Source organism: Belonocnema kinseyi, chromosome 9, assembly GCF_010883055.1.
Source record: "Belonocnema kinseyi isolate 2016_QV_RU_SX_M_011 chromosome 9, B_treatae_v1, whole genome shotgun sequence".
Classification (NCBI taxonomy): Eukaryota; Metazoa; Arthropoda; class Insecta; order Hymenoptera; family Cynipidae; genus Belonocnema; species Belonocnema kinseyi.
In genome coordinates, this window is record NC_046665.1 from 84,472,796 (window position 1) to 84,490,890 (window position 18,095).

Below are 18,095 nucleotides of genomic sequence, written 5' to 3' on the forward strand. Positions count from 1 at the left end.
TGATGGGTTGAAGAAAACTTCTTCCACCAGAAGGTTTTGATACAATCTGGTCCCGGTGCGGAATAGTTCTTCATCCCTCTTAATACTTTTTTCACCTCCACGTTAGTGATGGGTGGGCATTCTTTATCAGGTGTCGAGATGGGTCAAAGAGAAACTGCTGATTCTCTCTGACCCACCTCTCCCTCCGCTCTAGACTTCTCTTAGCGTCAGATAGTATCCGTGTTCTCTCAACAATATGCTGCCTGATGGTCAGCACTTTGACTTGTTAAGTGTGTGATAACGGGTCCGGAGTTCGCGCGCGAACTTTCGAACCTTGGCGTTAAAATTCCTGTCAGATGTGATATAGTCAGTCACACATTGAATGCGGGACGCGTACTGTCTTGCCCAGCCTATCTTTATGGCAAGTTGATGCATTCGTCTTTTGGTCTCATGATCAACCGTTGGTTTTGTTTTACGATTCGCTTCGGCCAAAGCTCTCGCTGCATTATACACACAATAATTGATAGCCCAGAGGTCGGATTCACCGGAAAAATGTCCACGAAGCTCGTCATCCATTTCAGCCAGATCTTTAGGCTTGAGAGAAACCTTGGTGTTGATGTTTCTCCGGGTCGTAAAGCATCGCTCTTCATCTGTTGGATGCCTGCCCGCGGTTGGTCTTAGTGTCGCCTCTCTTTCTTCGTTGCCGGCTTGTTCTAGCTGTGGTAGAGTAGGCGTTCCGCTTACATAGCCCCTTTTACGGAGTAGTTCAGCATGGTTTCGCAGACGTTGCTGCGAAAAATACGATAGCTCCGGGTGTTCCTCGCACCACAGAGCATGCAGCCGTGCCATGTAACCCCGTTCACGGGTCACACTCGCATCGTAGCACTCTAGCAAGTCGTGATTTGGTCGCTCCGTCCACCTAAATGTCCCGAGATTCCGCCGATCCATCGCATTGAATCCATTTTCATTGGCTCCCCCAGCTCTAGATTGGTCGGCATTGTTGGCCGACCCATTGTCGGGAGCCCTGCGCGTTCTGTTGTTTTGAACCGCACTTACTACAACTATGTTTGGTGTTGTCATTTTTGTTCCCACGAGAAGCTAGGGAAAGGGGTTCGTCCATCCTTGTAGAGCCCCGCATGCAAGGGATAAGGCTGCGTACTCTGAGAGGTCGCCTGGTATCCCAGAGTCACCGTTCTAGACATCTCACCCAGGTGCCATTCAGCTTTCGGCACGGTTTTCGCACCTCCGCTTGGGGGTTAATTTCTTCGGGACCACCCCTGGACAATTGTCCGCGACTGCCTATTTATTTTTGTAACCATATTCAGCAGAAACCCTTGGTACAGGGACCCTCTATCCGCAACCCGAGGACGCGTTCGGTGGCTTTGTCACAGGCCCTTCGGTTTGATTCTAGAGGAATCAAAACCGAACCGAATGGGGGCCATATATATATAATGTAAAACAATTTAAGTAGTTTTTCAAAATCTGTATGACACTTTTACGAAATCTTTTTTAAATCCTTTATATGTATTTAAAATTATTAAAATATTTTGAATCTGTGCAAAATCTTTTGAAATCTTAAAATCTGGTTTACTTTTTAAAATCTTTGAAATTCTCTAAAAGCTTTCTTTTAGAGCTCTTTTTGCGCTTTTATTCCTAGTATTTTCTTACTGGCCTCGATTAAGAGCATGTGATACTTACAAAATTCAATTTTGCCCCTAATTTTACCCCGAATACAAGAGTTAGAAGCTTTTGATAATTATAAAAAATCTAAGTAGAAATGGTTTTGGTTTTATTTTAAAAGAATAATTTTCAAATTTAAAGATTTTAAATTCTGGGTTAAAAGAATGTAGAAGACTGAGACCATTTTTTTAATTTTTCAAGATTTACAAATTTGTTAGGCAAACTGAATGTTGTCAGGGTGTGAAAAAAAGTTCCTAAAATTCATGGGAAAATTTGAAATAATTGTTTTGTAAGGAATTTCAACAAAAAATCGAAAAAAAATCACAAAAAATTTTGAATTATTTTATAAAATTTTTAAAAAGTGTGAAAGATTTTAAATCAAAATTTTGCAATTTTGCAATATTACATCATTTCAGAAGAAAATTTGAGTACGTTTAAGAGATATTCAGTAGTTTTTAAACGATTAAAAAATAATTAAAACTTGTGAAGATTTTAAAAGAATTTTGTAAGTTTCACGAAAATGAAAGATGTTTTTTCAGGTCCTTAGGAAAAATTAAAATAATTTTTTATTTTGAAAAATTAATTTAAAGAAATTATTCAAATAGATTTTAGATTATTTAAAAAAAAGTCAAAGAAGAATCTCAAAGATTTTAAGCAAGTTTTTTTAATTTAGCAGAATAATTAAAAAATGCAGGAAAGTTTTGAATAATTTTTAGAAATTAGAAGGTTTAGAAGGTCTGAAAAGATTTAAAAAAAAGAATTTGTCTTATATTCGTGTGAAAATTTTAAATAATTTTTTATTTTGAAAAATGAACTTTAAGAGAAAATTTAAAAAAGTTTTTAAACATAACAAACGATTTTTTTAAATGTCTAGAAATATTTTAGAAGATTTTAAAGCAAAATGTTTCAATTTTGTAAGATTGCAAAATAAAAACAAAAAAAAACTCGGGTAAATTCAAGACATATTTAGTAGAATTTAAAATAATTTCGAAAGTTTTCAAAAGAATAAACAAACTGTCTTAAAATTGCTGGGAAAATTCAGAAGATTGTAAGGTAATTTTTTAAAAATTCGAAATGATATTTGAAAATTTTGACAAAAATTCGTGTCAGCTAAAATTATTTTTAAGAATTTAAAACGTTTTAAATAGATTACAAATATTTGAAAACTCGGAAACATTTTCGAGAATTTATCAAATATTTCTTGATTCCTTCCGAACTTCTAGAAGTTATAAACATCCTTTAAAAGGAATCGAATTTTTCATAATATTTTGTAAAATTTTATATAATGAAAATTATATTTACATAAATTTAAAAACAAGGTGATAATAAATTATTTTCTTGTTCTCAATTCTCAGAATTTAATTTCAACATGGATTTATTATAGCACTTCGAAAAATAATTTTCGTTTATTCTGTTTTGTCAAAGGTAAAAAAATATTCGTTGATGGTATTTCTTTAAGAGTGACATACAAATATTAAATATTTTAGCTTCGTTAGAAAGTCTAATTGATTAAGAAAATATCACATTTAAGAGTTCGTTATTTCATTGTAAAAGAAAACATTATTTTAAGATTTATCATATTCCTTGTTTGTCATATATAGATATAATAATTATATTTATTATATAGTAGCATTATATTGTTAAACGGAAATATATAAAAAAGGTTTTCATTACTTTATTGAAAAGTGTATGAATATCCGGGACTAACACAAAATAACTAAAAAATGAATAACAAAATCATAAATTAGCAAGAAAAATAAACTGCCGAAATCTAAAATAAATTAATGATTAAATTCCTATAAATATTTCTATTGCAAATTCAAATATTTGTTGGAATTTAATAATTCGTTTATTTTACAAGTCGGTCTTGAAATCAGTGAATTTTAAATTCGGGATTTTATTTTTTATCAATTAAAGATCCTGTCGTTATTTGAAATTTGGAAAATTTTATAATTTGATAATAATATATATTTTTGGCATTTTTTTCATTTATTTGTGTATTCGTTATTTATTTGTTCAATATTTTTTATAAGTTCTGAATATCCATGCAATTTCTTGTTTGAATTATGCCGATTAGGCCGCTTTTTTCTATATTTAACAAAAGAATACGTAAGTCTATAAGTCTCATTTATTACCTGACTCTATACTATGAAGAAAAAAGGATTTTAAAGAGTTTTTTCATATTTATTTTTTAATTTGTATGCATGTTTCCTATGGTACTACATGGTTTTGTAGAACAAAGTTACTACTAGCGCCGCCGTACGGCCGTTTTCAACTCTCGTGACACATTTTTTGCATTGGGCAGTACAGTGGAAGCAACCCCCCCCCCCCCCCCCCCCCCCCCCCCCCCCCCCCCCACTGAACCCTAATTACCACGCAGTGAATTATCATATGCCTTTAACTAAGTTCTCGTCTTTAATTGCGATTGTCGTAGTTTGAAATGAGGTATAAATTGTGGTTTTGTTTACAGGTGCCAGTGGCTTCGTGGTTCGACGATATGACGGATTCGGAATTGCTCGACCTGATACCCTTTTTCGAGAAGCTCAGTAACGTGGAAAACATTTATACTGTGCTCTGCAACAGCAATCACCCCTACAATCAGGTATCAGCGTCGGTGCCGAATAACCCCAGTCCCGGATCAGGATCCTTGGGCGCTTCCTAGCCCCAGCGAAATTCTGGTCGAAAGACCAGCCTTGTCATCCCACGATGCACACTAGGGAGAGCCCTCTTTGGCCTTTTCGAGATTGCTCACCACTTTGCTTGCTGTGCTGGACACTCAGGTACGCCCAACTAAAAAAAGAAAAAATCCCACACCAACAGCGAAAAAACACTGGATGTGGAGAAGAGGAGCAGGTGGAGTGAACCGATTTTTTTCCGAGGAAGTCGAGTAGTGCAGTATCTATCGGAATCGAGGTCACGATGCAAAAAAAAAAAAGAGAGCCCAACTTGATCGGTTCTCCGCTGGGTGGAAACGGAGCCTTGATCGAGGTCAGGTCCACATCACTGGTTAGTTGCTAGAAAACAGAATGCAAAGCTTCCACTTGCTTGGTGTGAATGAAAGAGTGAATCGGAGTAAGTGAGTAAGAAATGGATGATCTGGATTCACGGGAGTACCGGGCACCTGGAGAGATATACAGTAAGAAAATTTAACTCCTTGAGAGCAAAAACACCGAGATTTTCTCTTTGATATCTTTGGATCAGCTAGCTGGAGAGACGAAATCGAAAACACTTTTTTTTTATTTTTATGGCGGGAAACCATAAGTTCTAACTTACTTGCATTTTCAAAAACAAAACAGCAACAACAACAACAAAAATCATACCAACTATCCTGGTCGCGACTTTCGTTAACTTACAAGTCCGAGCCAATGCATATCATTCTCTCCCTCCAGGAAATCGTATAGACTCGCGAACTCCTACGTTAAATCGATAATTATAAATAACAATTAACGAGTTAAGATTATTTACGAATAGCCTTTAAACGATAGGCGGGCCCTGCGAGAGCCTACCTACGCTTTACACCTACTAACGAATAATTATCGGTATTAGCAAAGCTTCATCGAGGAATAACGCTGATTACAGATTACATTTATATTACGAACCTCGTATTATGAATACTCGTATTATTTGTTTCTTTAACGCCAACAGATTTAGGACAGAAATCAAATGGAATTTGAGCTGAATGAGGAATTTTCAGGGTGGCCGTTTTAATCAAAGAAACAAAATTCCCGCCTTTGTCTCGTGCATTTTCCAAACTATAGTTTTATTATGTTTGATTCAAACGCTCAATAATTTGCACATATCAAATGGTAGCTTTTAATACTTTTTAATTGAACCATTTTTAATTAAGTGCAGTTAAACTGGAATATTTTTAACTGAATAATTTACAGTTTAGACATTCAGATTCACAAGAGCAGGCTGTTTGGCGAAAAATTTTCATTGGCCTGCAGTACATATTTTTTTTAATTCTTAAAATGTCTATAAATATAATTTCCTTTAATAATCCTTAAAAACACTGCACAATACTGTCATTTTTCTCAGGAAAACTGACCTTTTTTAAATTACTTTTCAAATATATATTTATACTTAGAAGTATAAGTGAAGTTTTTTATTCGAAAAATGGTGCTTTTAATCAGAGTTTTCAAAAAGAACAGTGACTCATCAAAGAAATATTTGCTTCGAAAAGTAACGAAATGCGATTAAAAATACAATTTTTTTTCAAACAAAGTTTTTCGGTAAGTTGGGAATTGTTTTGTCGTCAGACTTATACGGCCTGTGAAGAATATTTCAAAGTTTATTTTCTCGAAAAAAAGGGAAAAGTTCAGATAAATCAATAAATTTGTAAATTAAAAAAAAAATAATTTTAAGCTACAAAAATAAAAAATTAAACGATAAATTTTTTTTAACTGAATCCTTTTTAAATTGGAAGTTGAATTATTTTTATTTTAAGTAATTTTTAATTAATAGTTGTTAAATTGTTACTTATGCATCAAAATTTGTTTTGAAATATTTTGAAATATTCTCTAAAATAATATTTGAAATAAAAAATAATTTTGAATTTTCACAGGAATATCAAGAAAAAAATTGTATTGCCTTAAAACCTTTCATAATTCTTAAATAGGTTAACAATTTTCAGAAATCTAAATTTTGTTTTAAAAAAATTGTAATCTTTAAATTTCAAATTTTTTTATTTTTATTATACTTCTAACTATTTTTTATAATAGTTTATCTTTTTTCAATCCTGCCAAATTAGAAAATTTGTATTAAAATCTTCTAGATTCGTTTTTGACAATTGAAAAAATCTTTTGAAATCTTTGTGAATATTGTCTTATAATTAATTTTTTTTTAAATTTTAATCTTCCTATTTCCGAGGTATCTAACAATTTTTTTATTCTTTTGAAACCTTCTGTACAAATTTACAATTTGTGTTAAATAATATGTAATAATTTCAAGTGTTAAATTAATTTTTAATCATTTTATACCTTCTAAATATATATTATTTATACATCAAAAATCCACAATATCACTTAAAAATTAAACATGACAAAAATAGAAAAATTATAATTGTAACGTTTAAGGTTTAAATTTATCTTTTTGAAATTTTATTGATTGAAGGCTTTCTTTTTCTGAAATAAAAAATTTCAAATTAAATGGGTTAAAAATGAAATATTTAAAATTAAACAATATTTGAATACAACTATGAATCTATTAATTTAAACTGATTAAAATTTGTAATTGTTTAAATTTTGAATGAATTCAGAATCGTGTTGTGCAATAAATTATTGTTTACTTTTTAATACCTAAAGTACAGTTCAATTTTAAAAGTCATTGATTAATTTTTATTTACATTTGATCAAATAATAACATTTTTTATCGAAAATTTTTAGGTTCAAGCGCATCAAGTTTTTGTTTAATTCATTAAAAATGCTAAAAATGAAGACCTAAAATAGAAACACTTTAAGCAAAAGATTTTAGAATTAGACATTGTCACATGAATGATATAATTAAAAAAAAGTTACAATTGAACTCAAGTTCAAAAGAAAAAGTTGAAATAAAACTTATTCTAAATTTGCAAATCATTTTTTAAAAAGGGGAAAAGAGAAAAACATTATTTTAAATTGTATAATATTATCATGTGATATGAAATTTGTGATATTTCAAGATATTGTATAGATTTTTCTTCTAAGAATTTGTAAAATTCTCAATCAAAAGATAAATTTACTACCATTTGGGGTTTTTTCTGATATCAAAAAATTCCTGATTAAACGGCCACCCTGAATTTTGAATAGTTGCTTGTAAGAAGCTCGAAATTTATCAAAACGTCGAACTTTGAATCTGTTTTCCTTGTGTCGAGGGCTTTATGAACCAGCGGTGGGCAATTTCTAATTGCGGTAGGGATTTTAAACAATGTCATTATCTCTCGGTGAAAGTGAAGAGTTTAAATTGAGCTTTAATCGAGAGATATTAGTATTCACAAGGGGACCCTACACCCTTCGTAATTTTTTAATAAGATGAATGTACCCAGGGTACATTTGAAAGAAGTATTTTTTGAATTAAGCGTTAAGAAATTACGTAAGTATGAAAAAAAATAGAGGAAATATCTTTAAAATAGGGGGAAAAGGGAATAGGGAAATGACTGGGAAGCCTGTCAATTGCAATACGAAAAATTTGAATGAAAAAAAAAAGATTGGCAAGAAATATCGATAGCAGTAGTCTAACCCGGACTTTCCGCTTACAAACTCGTACTCGTATTATAAGTTTCGTGATGACCTATTACTGGAAGAAGTATAAATCGAAGCAAAATTCCGAAGGGTCTATTTTCCCCTTGTCAGACGAGTTTTTTGTCCGAGAAACGCGTCTAACCAGTTTAATTAGATGTCTGAAAATTGAATAGAATCGAGCTATAACGACAGGATGAGATAGAATCTATACGCCCACACTTGTACTTGTGAGATAAGCGAGATACCGATTTTACCCTTTTTTTGCCGGCTACTTAATTTTGTAGTTAATCGTTGGCTCTTGGTGTCAATTGTAAAACACCCGAAGCTAATTTACTTTGATTGTGTTTTAAATAAGATCTGTCGGTGTATGTATCAGTTTGCTGTGACTGTGTTTTCCTTCTCTAAACTCGATTCACCGTGAAACTGAGACCCACTGTAATTGAGAATTTCGACCCTTTGGGGCCGTCCGTATATTGCGAATTACGTAACGCTTTTAAGGGACGCGAGGGTTCAGAAAATGTGTTACGTAACATTTTTTTGTTATCAATTTAGAATTTTTTGAAATACTAACAGACAATGCGTTTTTTTTTTGTATATTTGGTTAATGGTATACTTATTTGTAATTTTTAAAAGTACTTAAGGCTATTTCAAAATAGTCAAAAGTACAAAATTTTTAACATCATTGAAAGTTGTGAAGTTTCTGCAAACGAAAGAAGAAAAGAATTATTTGAAAGATGTTTTTGTTTTAAAATTGAAATAAGTTTTCTATTAACCAAATTCAAATTAATATATTTTTGTTGATATTTTGAGACATTTTGAGTTGATCAAAAATAAAAAATTGTTCATTATTACACACATAGAAAACGCAAGGTGGCTGCAGGAGAGGGTAAACTTGAAAATAAGGGAAAGTCAGGGATATTGAAAAAAAATGCAAAAGTCAGGGAATTTATGTATGAAGTATTGTAGGCCACTGATTTTTTTTAATTCTTTTGAAATATTTTAGAGTATTTTATTTTATTTTAAAAGAATCGAAAGCATTTTCAACAAATTTCAAGAGATTTTAAAGGATTTTAATGATCTTAGGTTATTTTTAATAGGTTTCAATCATCTTGAAGTGATTCCATAGTCTTTAAATATTGTTAAGGTTATTTTAAGAGATTCCTAGGTTTCTTTCAAAGCTTTGGAATTTTGAAGTGATTTAAAAAGTTTTAAAAGTATTTTGAAATATATTAGAGATTTAAGAGATTCCTAAGAATTTTGTATTGAGTTTATTAATTTAAAGGGATTTAAAAACATTTGAAATATTTTAAGGTATTTGAAAAGATTATCAAGGAATTTTTTATTAACTTTATACATTTGAAGGAATTACAATTTTTTTAAAAATATTTTAGGGTATTTAAAAAGATTCGAAGCCATTTTTAAGAGATTTGATCAATTTTACTAAGGGATTTACAAAGATTTTAAGGGATTTTTGCACAACATTTCTTGTGGTTATAAACAATTTTGTGAAAATATTGAACAATAATTTAACAAATCCCAAGCGATTATATAAGATTTCCGAGGACTGAAATACTTTAAAGGGTTTTTAAAACATTTGAAAGATTTTAAGGTATTTAAAACGATTCCAATGAATTTTTTATTGACTTAATTAATTTGAAGAGATTTAATTTTTTTAAATATTTTAGGGTATTTTAAACAGGGTGGCCGCTGGACCGGGAGTTTTCTGAGACCGGGAAATGACAGTGAATTTAATTCTTGACCTGGAATTTTACGAATTTTAAGAAGAAAAATTTGCCCAAGTTTGACTTCAACAGTTTTGTAAATATTTAAGTATAAAAAACTTAACAATAATTGATTTGACAAAACGATTCTAAATTCGTTCAAAATTTGAGAATTTCCCGATTGTAACTGTTTGAATTCGAAAGTCTTAATACGAATTGAGATTAATATAATATCAATTATTCCGATAATTTTAATGTTTCATCAATAAAATATGTTTACCTCAAAGTTTTAGGTCTTCCTTTATATTATTTTTTTATGTTAAATTTAATAAATAAATTTATTGATATATTATTTTTATTAGTTTTCTTAGCCATTAAAAATGTCAATGTTCATTTAAGACGAGTAAATTGAACACAAATATATGTCAAAGTAAACAATTTGAAATTGAATTGTTTTACATAGAAAGCTTTGAATCTGTATAATTTCGAAGAGCTTTTCAACTTTTAACGTTACAATTTGAATTTTTCTGTTTAAAAAATGTTTAATTTGTAAGTGAAATTGTTAAATTTTGACGTATAAATAGCAATTGAATACTTATCATTTGTAAACAAAATTTGAGTAATTTCAAGAGATATTTCGTAGTTTCGAAAATATTAAAAATTAATTAAAAATTTGAAATGTCTTCTTGAAAAGAAGTATGTTAACATTTTTTATAGAACTTCTAAATACATTTAAAAATTAAACGAATTTTTCCTAAAACTTTTGGAAAATCCTGCAAATTAAAAAAAAATTCTTAAAATCTCCCAGGTTCTGTTTTGATCATTTTGGAAATCTCTTAAATTTTTTTTTTAATTTTCTATTACAATAATCTTTCAAAATGAATAATCATTTCAATTTTCCTAGGAATCTTAAGAAAATGTTTTTATTCTTTTTAAGCCTTTCACCATTCTTAAAAAGTTTCTAGATTTTTTGGTTGAAATCTGCAAAAATCTGCACTTTGTTTTAAATTCGTCTGTGCGTATTTGCAACAAAATTTCGGTACGAATAGCCCAATTTTTCGGGTCACAAACATCTTGTAAATGATTTGAAGTCATTTCAATTTCTAAATTTAATTTTGATATTTTTAAAACTTCTAAATATCTCTTAAAATTACTCTAATTTTATCTACAAATAATAAGTGTTTCTATTGTTATTTATAAATTCGAATTTTAAGGATTTTTTTAATTTGCACGATTTTCTAAAAGTTGTAGGAAAAATTCAATTCATTTGAAAATATGTTTAAACGCTTCGAAAAAAATTTTGAAAAATGATTTTAAATTTGGAAAAATATAAAACCACTTCTAGGTTTCTCAATATTTTGAAATAAAATTGTAATTTTTATTCCTTCAAATGGAAAAACGTGTAGAATAGAGTTCGATTTTTTAAAATTCATTGACCGTGAAAAATGTTTGCGAACCGCGAATAAACTGTAAAATAACCGGAAATTTTTGCTTCGATTAAACCAGCCACCCTGTTTAAAAAATCCAAGGAATTTTAAGCGATTTTTAACATTTCAAGGGAGTTCTAAAGATTTAAATGATTTTAAGGGATTTCGAATAAAAATGTCTTATGGTTGTAACAAATTTCGGAAAATATTGAACACAAATTTAATAATTACTAAGTTATTATATAAGATTTCCGTGAATATTAATGGGTTTGAGGGATTTTAAAGCTCTTAGGTTTTTTAATAAATTGTACAGAATTTCAGGAAATTAAAGATTTTATAGGGTTTCACGGAATTGTATAATATTTTAATGGATATATTAAATAATGCATTCACAAAAAGTGAGGGATTTCGTAAAGTTTCTAAAATTAGAAAAGATTTAAAAATATTTGTTGCAATTCATTTTAATTCCTTGGAATTCTAATTCACTTGAATTCTTTTAAATTCACTCAGTTTTACTTAATTTAATGCCTTTTTTTGTTTAATTCATCTGGAAATTCTCGAAAGTCATTTCAAACTTACGGAATTCAATTTAATATTTTCATATCTTTTAAATCTTTTTCAATTGCATTTCCCTTAAATTCTTCTAAATTCACTCCGTTTTAACTGAAATCAATGGAATTTTTTCAATTTTTGCCAATTCACTCAAATTTAACTTGTAATTGTTTTGAAGTCCTATGAATAAATTTGTTTCAAATTCAAAATAATATTAGTCAAATTATTAATGCATATTAGTTACTTTAAGTCATATTTTGGGTTTAAATATTTCACTTTTTCACTTTATTCAAGTAAATTAGGCTGTGGAAGCCCTAAGAATAATAAATTATTGATATATGAATTTAAATAAAAAATTTATTTTATTCCATTTATACAATATTCTATATTAAAAATTTTACGATATTATAATTTTGTTCTTTAAATATTAATGATGAGGCGAAATGAAAAATGAGTGAGATAAAAGTCAGTGAATTTTAAAAATCAAGTTTTGCGGCCACCCTGAAACGTTTTATTTATAGCAAAAAAAAAAACAACAGATTACTAAAAGTTACGTTACGTAATATAGGGGCGACTCGTTCGATTAATTTTACCCGACTCTTGTGTCATTAATGACGCCAGTCGTTTGTCGGGTAAGGTGAATGAAAAAGTTGCGAGCGATTTTCCTTTGTAGCAAAGTTCGTCTAGCACCGGGGAAAAAGTATTTCGCATTTACATTTCCAGTTTGCGCGACCTTCGATATGAAAATAGCTCGACATTATGGTCGCATGTAAATTCGTGACGGTAGGCTTCTGTCGATTGTTCTTCATCCTGGCGCAGATGAGAGGAAGGAAAAATAATAAGCGGAAAAGTGTGGTGGTGTGAATACTTTTCCACATTAAAAGAACAAATACGCCGCCTACTGCCTTCTTTTAAACTTCTCGTTACAGCTCGGCAAATTTATGTCCCCTAGACTTTGAAAACTACGACTGAAGCTTGCCTTTAATCAAAATGCCAAGTTTCTTTACTTTTTAGATGGACGAACCACGACTCGAGTTCCGAAGCAGATGCGAGGACGAGTCGTGGGCTGCCCTTTTAGATTCTAATCCGTCTTGAACAAGATTTTTAAAATGTTTTATAAAAGTATTTCTTTATTATTATTTTTTTTTATAGAAATTTGTGCGTATGATACGCACGTCGGTTTTTATCAAAAGGTTTTTATACACATGTATTTTAAATCGCTTTTTCGCAAATATTTTAAATCAAAAACAATGTGAAGGGATCAAAGTTTTCTAAAAATCATAATTTAAAGAAATTGTTCTCTGCGACAAGAGTTTAAAAGAATACAGTAACACGCAAAGCATTCGTGCCAGCATTTTAAATCATTGTTTTTATTGCAGTAAGCGATAGCATTTTATGCACAGGTCGGTGCTTCCTTAATTAAAAAGTAGGAAAACGGAGCTTTGGCTCTTCTTGATTTTTTTTTTACAAATCTTAACTTGTGCGATAGAATTAAATTTTCAAGCGATCAATTGCAAATGAGCCGAGGCAAATTTCATTACTGACGGTGAAAATATTACAAATAACTCGATTCAATCGCTCAGCCAATCATAGTTTGCTCATTCAAATGCAAGGCACCATATTGGTGTTGGTTTAAAAAAAAAAACTGTATTTTAGATTTATTTGCGTCTGTGGTACTTGAATCGCAGCCTTTGATTAACGACACCATACGTGTGAAACTTGATCCTAGCTTGCACAAAAATGGAAGAAAAGAAGGAAAAAAAAGAAATGAAAGTTTCACTAATTTTGTGCTTGCTATGTTGATAATGGGAGCGTTGAAAAATATTTTAGAGGAATGAAAGAGAGCGAGAAAGCGCCGTTTGCGGTGATTGTAAAGTTAAACTTTTTATATGCAGCCGATTTCGTAAATATTGAATGAAAAAAAAACAAACAAACAAAGAGATGGCTCATCACGAAGAAAGAAGATCCATTCTACGAGAGCAACTCGAAAGATTATTATTATTATTATTATTATTAATATTATTATATATTGTACAAAATTCGCAACAAAAGATTTTTAAACGGATTTCAGAGAGTTGGACGCGCGAGTTACGCATGTAGAGATAATTAACGATATTGCCTTGATTTGTAAATAAACTTGAAACTTCCACTATTAATCATTTTCTGCGGATAAAGCGAGCCGGTCATCGATTCGCGGGGTCGCGACACTTTTGTACGTTTTTTATAAAAACTCGATGATTTTTTATCTTCAAGTAATTTTGTACAATAACAGAACGCGGTATCGCGAATCGAACAGCGTAACTAGATAGAGAGTATGTAACATCTCCCGCCCCTCATGTCCAGTTTGCTCTGTGATTCTGTGTTTAATAAAAAAGTATATATATATGTTTGATAATCCGCAAGGTCTAAGAGATTTTCTTCGGGATTTCCTATCCTTTTAACATAAGATATGAGAAAATAAGCTGTTATGTTGTACCCTTGGCAAAGACTAAAAAATCCACTTGACGGATTAGGCAACGTCCATTAATGACGTAAGGATTCGAAAGATTTTCATGGCCCCCCTCCCCTACACTTCTTATATAAGATTTTTTATTCAATGCATAAAAAATTATTAATTATTTAGACCGTAAATATTTTTACCAAAGTTCGGAAGATTTCTAGTGGTTTGAAAATGTTAATAATAATTTAAAAGGATTTTAAGTAGAGGTGTGCAACCGTTTATTCGAAATTTTAATACTGGAGACGCTTGGAGCATTGCTATTGTTGGAAATAGAAAAAATTTTAAATGTACATCAAACCAGTTTGCTTTCCTTGGATTATTGAAAAAATTTTTAATTAATATAATTCCTTTTTTTTTGGTTAAAAATTGTATCCAAAAGTCAAGTCGAATCCTTGAAATACGAATAAATCCAATTTCAAAGATTCGACTTGACTCTTGGATTAATTCTTGACAAAAAAGAATTATTTCAATTAAAAAATGTGTAATAATCCAAGAAAAGCAAACCGGTATGATGTACGTTTAAATTTTTTCCATTTCAAAAAACCAATTTTCAAAGCGTTTCTAAATTTGTATTAAAAATTCGAATACACGCGTGCCCACTGTAATCTTAAGGCGTTTTGTAGGACTATACCAAGTATTTAAATTTATTTCTTTGATTTCTTTCATTCTTTAAATTCTTCTCAGGCCTCTGAAATACCTTAAAATCCCTTGAAATCTTTTTAAATTATTTCAAATGACTAGAAATTTTTCGAATCTTTTGAAATCTCAACTACGGTGAAAAGTAATTTTTTTTTTTAATATATTGAATAAAACTTTTTTTACGGAATTGATTCCAGATTTTGTGAGATTCCAAGGAATTTCAGAAGATTCGCAGGAATTACAAAAATTTTAGAAGAATAGGATTTTAATTTATTTAAATAAATTTCAAGAGTTTCTTGAAATTATCTTATACAATTTCAAAGAGAATCTTAATTTTTTATGAGATTTTACAAGAATTTAAGGGATTTTAAGGAGTTGAAGGAATTATGTACGATTTCGTGGAATTTTAAGAGATTTTAAGGAAGTTGAAGAGATTTCGAAATATTCCAAAATGGGTCAACGAATTTTCAAAGAGCTTCTGTGATTCCGAAGTATTTCACGAATTTTTAAGGATATTAGGAGATTTTGAAAATTTGAAGGGATTTAAAGTGATTTTATTCAATTTCAGGGGATTTCAAAAGATTTGAAAATATTTCAATTAATTTTAAAGGGATTTCAAAATATACCACAGAATTTCAAGGATTTTAACCGATTCTAAAGATGTCAACAGTTTTTAAAGGGATTTAAGAGATTAAAAAAAACTCTTAGGTTCAAGCATTTCATGATTGTGGTACCGAAGTATTTTTGTGATCTTTAAAGGATATCAGGGATTTTAATGACATTTCGCAAATTTTGTATGGATTTCAAAGGCTTTTAAGAAATTTCAAAAAATTCTAATATATCCATGGTTTTCAGAGGCTTTTTTGTATTTCTTTAAATTCTTTTTAGTCCTCTGAAATACCTTAAAATTATTTGGAATTTTTTGAAAATACTTTCAAATGATTAGAGATCTTTCTACTCTTTTGAAATCTCGTTTACGGTGAAAATAATTCTTTTTTTTTTTAATATATTGAATACAAATATTTTAAGGAATTTATCGAGATTTTTAAAGCTTTTAAGGGATTTCCTGAGATTCCATAGAATTTTAAAAGATTTGCAAGGATTACAAAAGTTTTATAATAGGATTTAAAATTATTAACAAAAATATCAAGAGTTTGTTGAAATTACCTTATACAATTTCAGAGGGAATCTTAATATTGCAGAAAATTTTACAAGAATTGAATGGTCTTCAAGGAGTTTAAGGAATTATGCACGATTTCATGGAATTTTAAGGAAGTTGAAGTGATTTCAAAATATTCCAAAATAGTTCATCATCGGATTTTGAAACATCTTCTTTGATTTCGAAGTATCTCACGAATTTAAAAGGATATCAGGGGATTTTTAAGATTTCAGGGAATTTCAAAAGATTTAAAAAATATTTCAAAGGTTTTTCAAATATTATGAAGAATTTTAAGAGATTTAGATGGATTTTATTAACTTTTAAAATATTATAAAGGATTTTAATACATTGTAAGAGATTTCAAGAGATTCGGAAAGATTCTCAAGGATATGAAAGATCTCAATTAATTTTAAAGGGATTTCTTAATATTACACAGAATTCCAAGGATTTTAACCGATTTTAAGAGATTTCCACGTATTTAAAAGGATTTCTACGGAATTTTAAAGATGTCCACAGGTTTTAAAGGGATTTAAGAGATTTATAAAAAAGGCAGGATTTTCAAGGATTTCATGATTGTGGTACCGAAGTTCTTTTATTATCTTTAAAGGATATCAGGAATTTTAATGATATTTCGGAAATTTTGTATGGATTTATTTATTTAAATTCTTCATACTTTTCTGAAATACCTTAAGATTCCTTGAAATCACAATTACGGTGGAAATAATTGTGTTTAAATATATTGAATAAAACTTTTTAAAGGAATTTATCGAGATTTCAAAAGATTTCTATGGATTTCGTGAGATTCCAAGGAATTTCAGAATATTTGCAGGGATTAGTTATGTACGATTTCTTGGAATTTTAAGAGATTTTAAGGAAGTTGAGGAGATTTCGAAATATTCCAAAATAGGTCATCGAATTTTAAAATATCTTCTGTGATTACGATTATTTCACGAATTTTTAAGAATATTAGGGGATTTTGAACATTTGAACGGATTGAAAGAGATTCCAAAAGATTTGCAATTCCATCAAAGGATTTCCAAATATAAAAAATTATAAGGATTTATAGAATTTTATTCACTTTTAAAAGCTTATGATAGATTTTGATATATTGCAAAGATTTTCAAGAGGTTCCGAAAATTTCTCAAAGATTTCAAAGATTTCAATTAACTTTGAAGGGATTTCAAAAAATACCACAGAATTTCAAGGATTTAAACCGATTTTCAGTGATCTTAAAAGATTTACACGGATTTAAAAGAGTTTCTATAAGATTTTTTAGATTTCCACAGCTTTTAAATGATTTTAAGAGATTAAAAAAAATTCTCAGGATTTTATAGAATATCAGCGGTTTTAATGATATTTTGAAAATTTATGAATGTATTCAAAGGATTTTATAGAATTTTAACTGATTTTAAGAGATATAAAGGGGTTTCGATGACATCACGGGGTTTCAAAGGATTTTAAGAAATTAAAAAAATTCTAATATATATCCACGGTTTTCAGAGGATTTTTTATTTCTTTAAATGCTTCTTAGTGCTCTGAAATACCTTTAAATTAATTGAAAACTTTTTAAATACTTTGAAATGACTGAAACCCTTTGAATCTTTTGAAATTCTTTGAAATCTTGTTCACGGTGGAAGTAATTGTTTTTTTTTTTTTTAAATATAGTACATACAAATTTGTTACGGAATTTATCAAGATTTCCAAAGCTTTGTAGGAATTTCATGAGATTCCATGGAATTTTAAAACATTTACAGGGATTACAAAAGTTTTATAATAGAATTGCAAATAAATTAAAAAGATTTTAAGAGTTTTTTGAAATTATCTTACATAATTTCAGAAAGAGTCTCAGGAATTATGAAAGATTTCATGGGATATTAAGTGAGTTGAAGAGATTTCGAAATATTCCAAAATAGGCTATAGGATGTAAAAAAATCGTATGTAATTCCGAAGTATTTCACGAATTTTGAAGTATATCAGGGGATTTTTAAAATTTAAAGGGATTTAAAGAGATTTCAGGGAATTGCCAAAGATTTTCAAATATTTACAAATATTATAAATAATTGTAAGGGATTTAGAGGAATTTTATTAACCTTTAAAATATTATTATGGAATTTAATATATTATTAGGAATTTCAAGAAATTCGGAAAGATTCTCAAGGATTTGAAAGATTTTAATTAATTTTAAAGGGATTTCGAAATATTTCACACGCATTTAGGAGA

At 29.4% G+C, this 18,095-nt stretch overlaps 1 protein-coding gene across 1 annotated transcript in view; it reads left to right on the top strand.

Annotated features, from left to right (window-relative positions):
• The window catches only part of LOC117180246 (carboxy-terminal domain RNA polymerase II polypeptide A small phosphatase 1), a 26,089-nt gene extending 20,061 nt beyond the window's left edge, over nucleotides 1-6,028 (top strand). The window contains exon 4 of the mRNA XM_033372638.1: nucleotides 4,130-6,028. Within this exon, the coding sequence (XP_033228529.1) occupies nucleotides 4,130-4,321 (192 nt within the window). The 3' untranslated portion in view covers nucleotides 4,322-6,028. The remainder of the gene's footprint in view (nucleotides 1-4,129) is intronic.
• The last annotated feature ends 12,067 nt before the right edge of the window (nucleotides 6,029-18,095 follow it).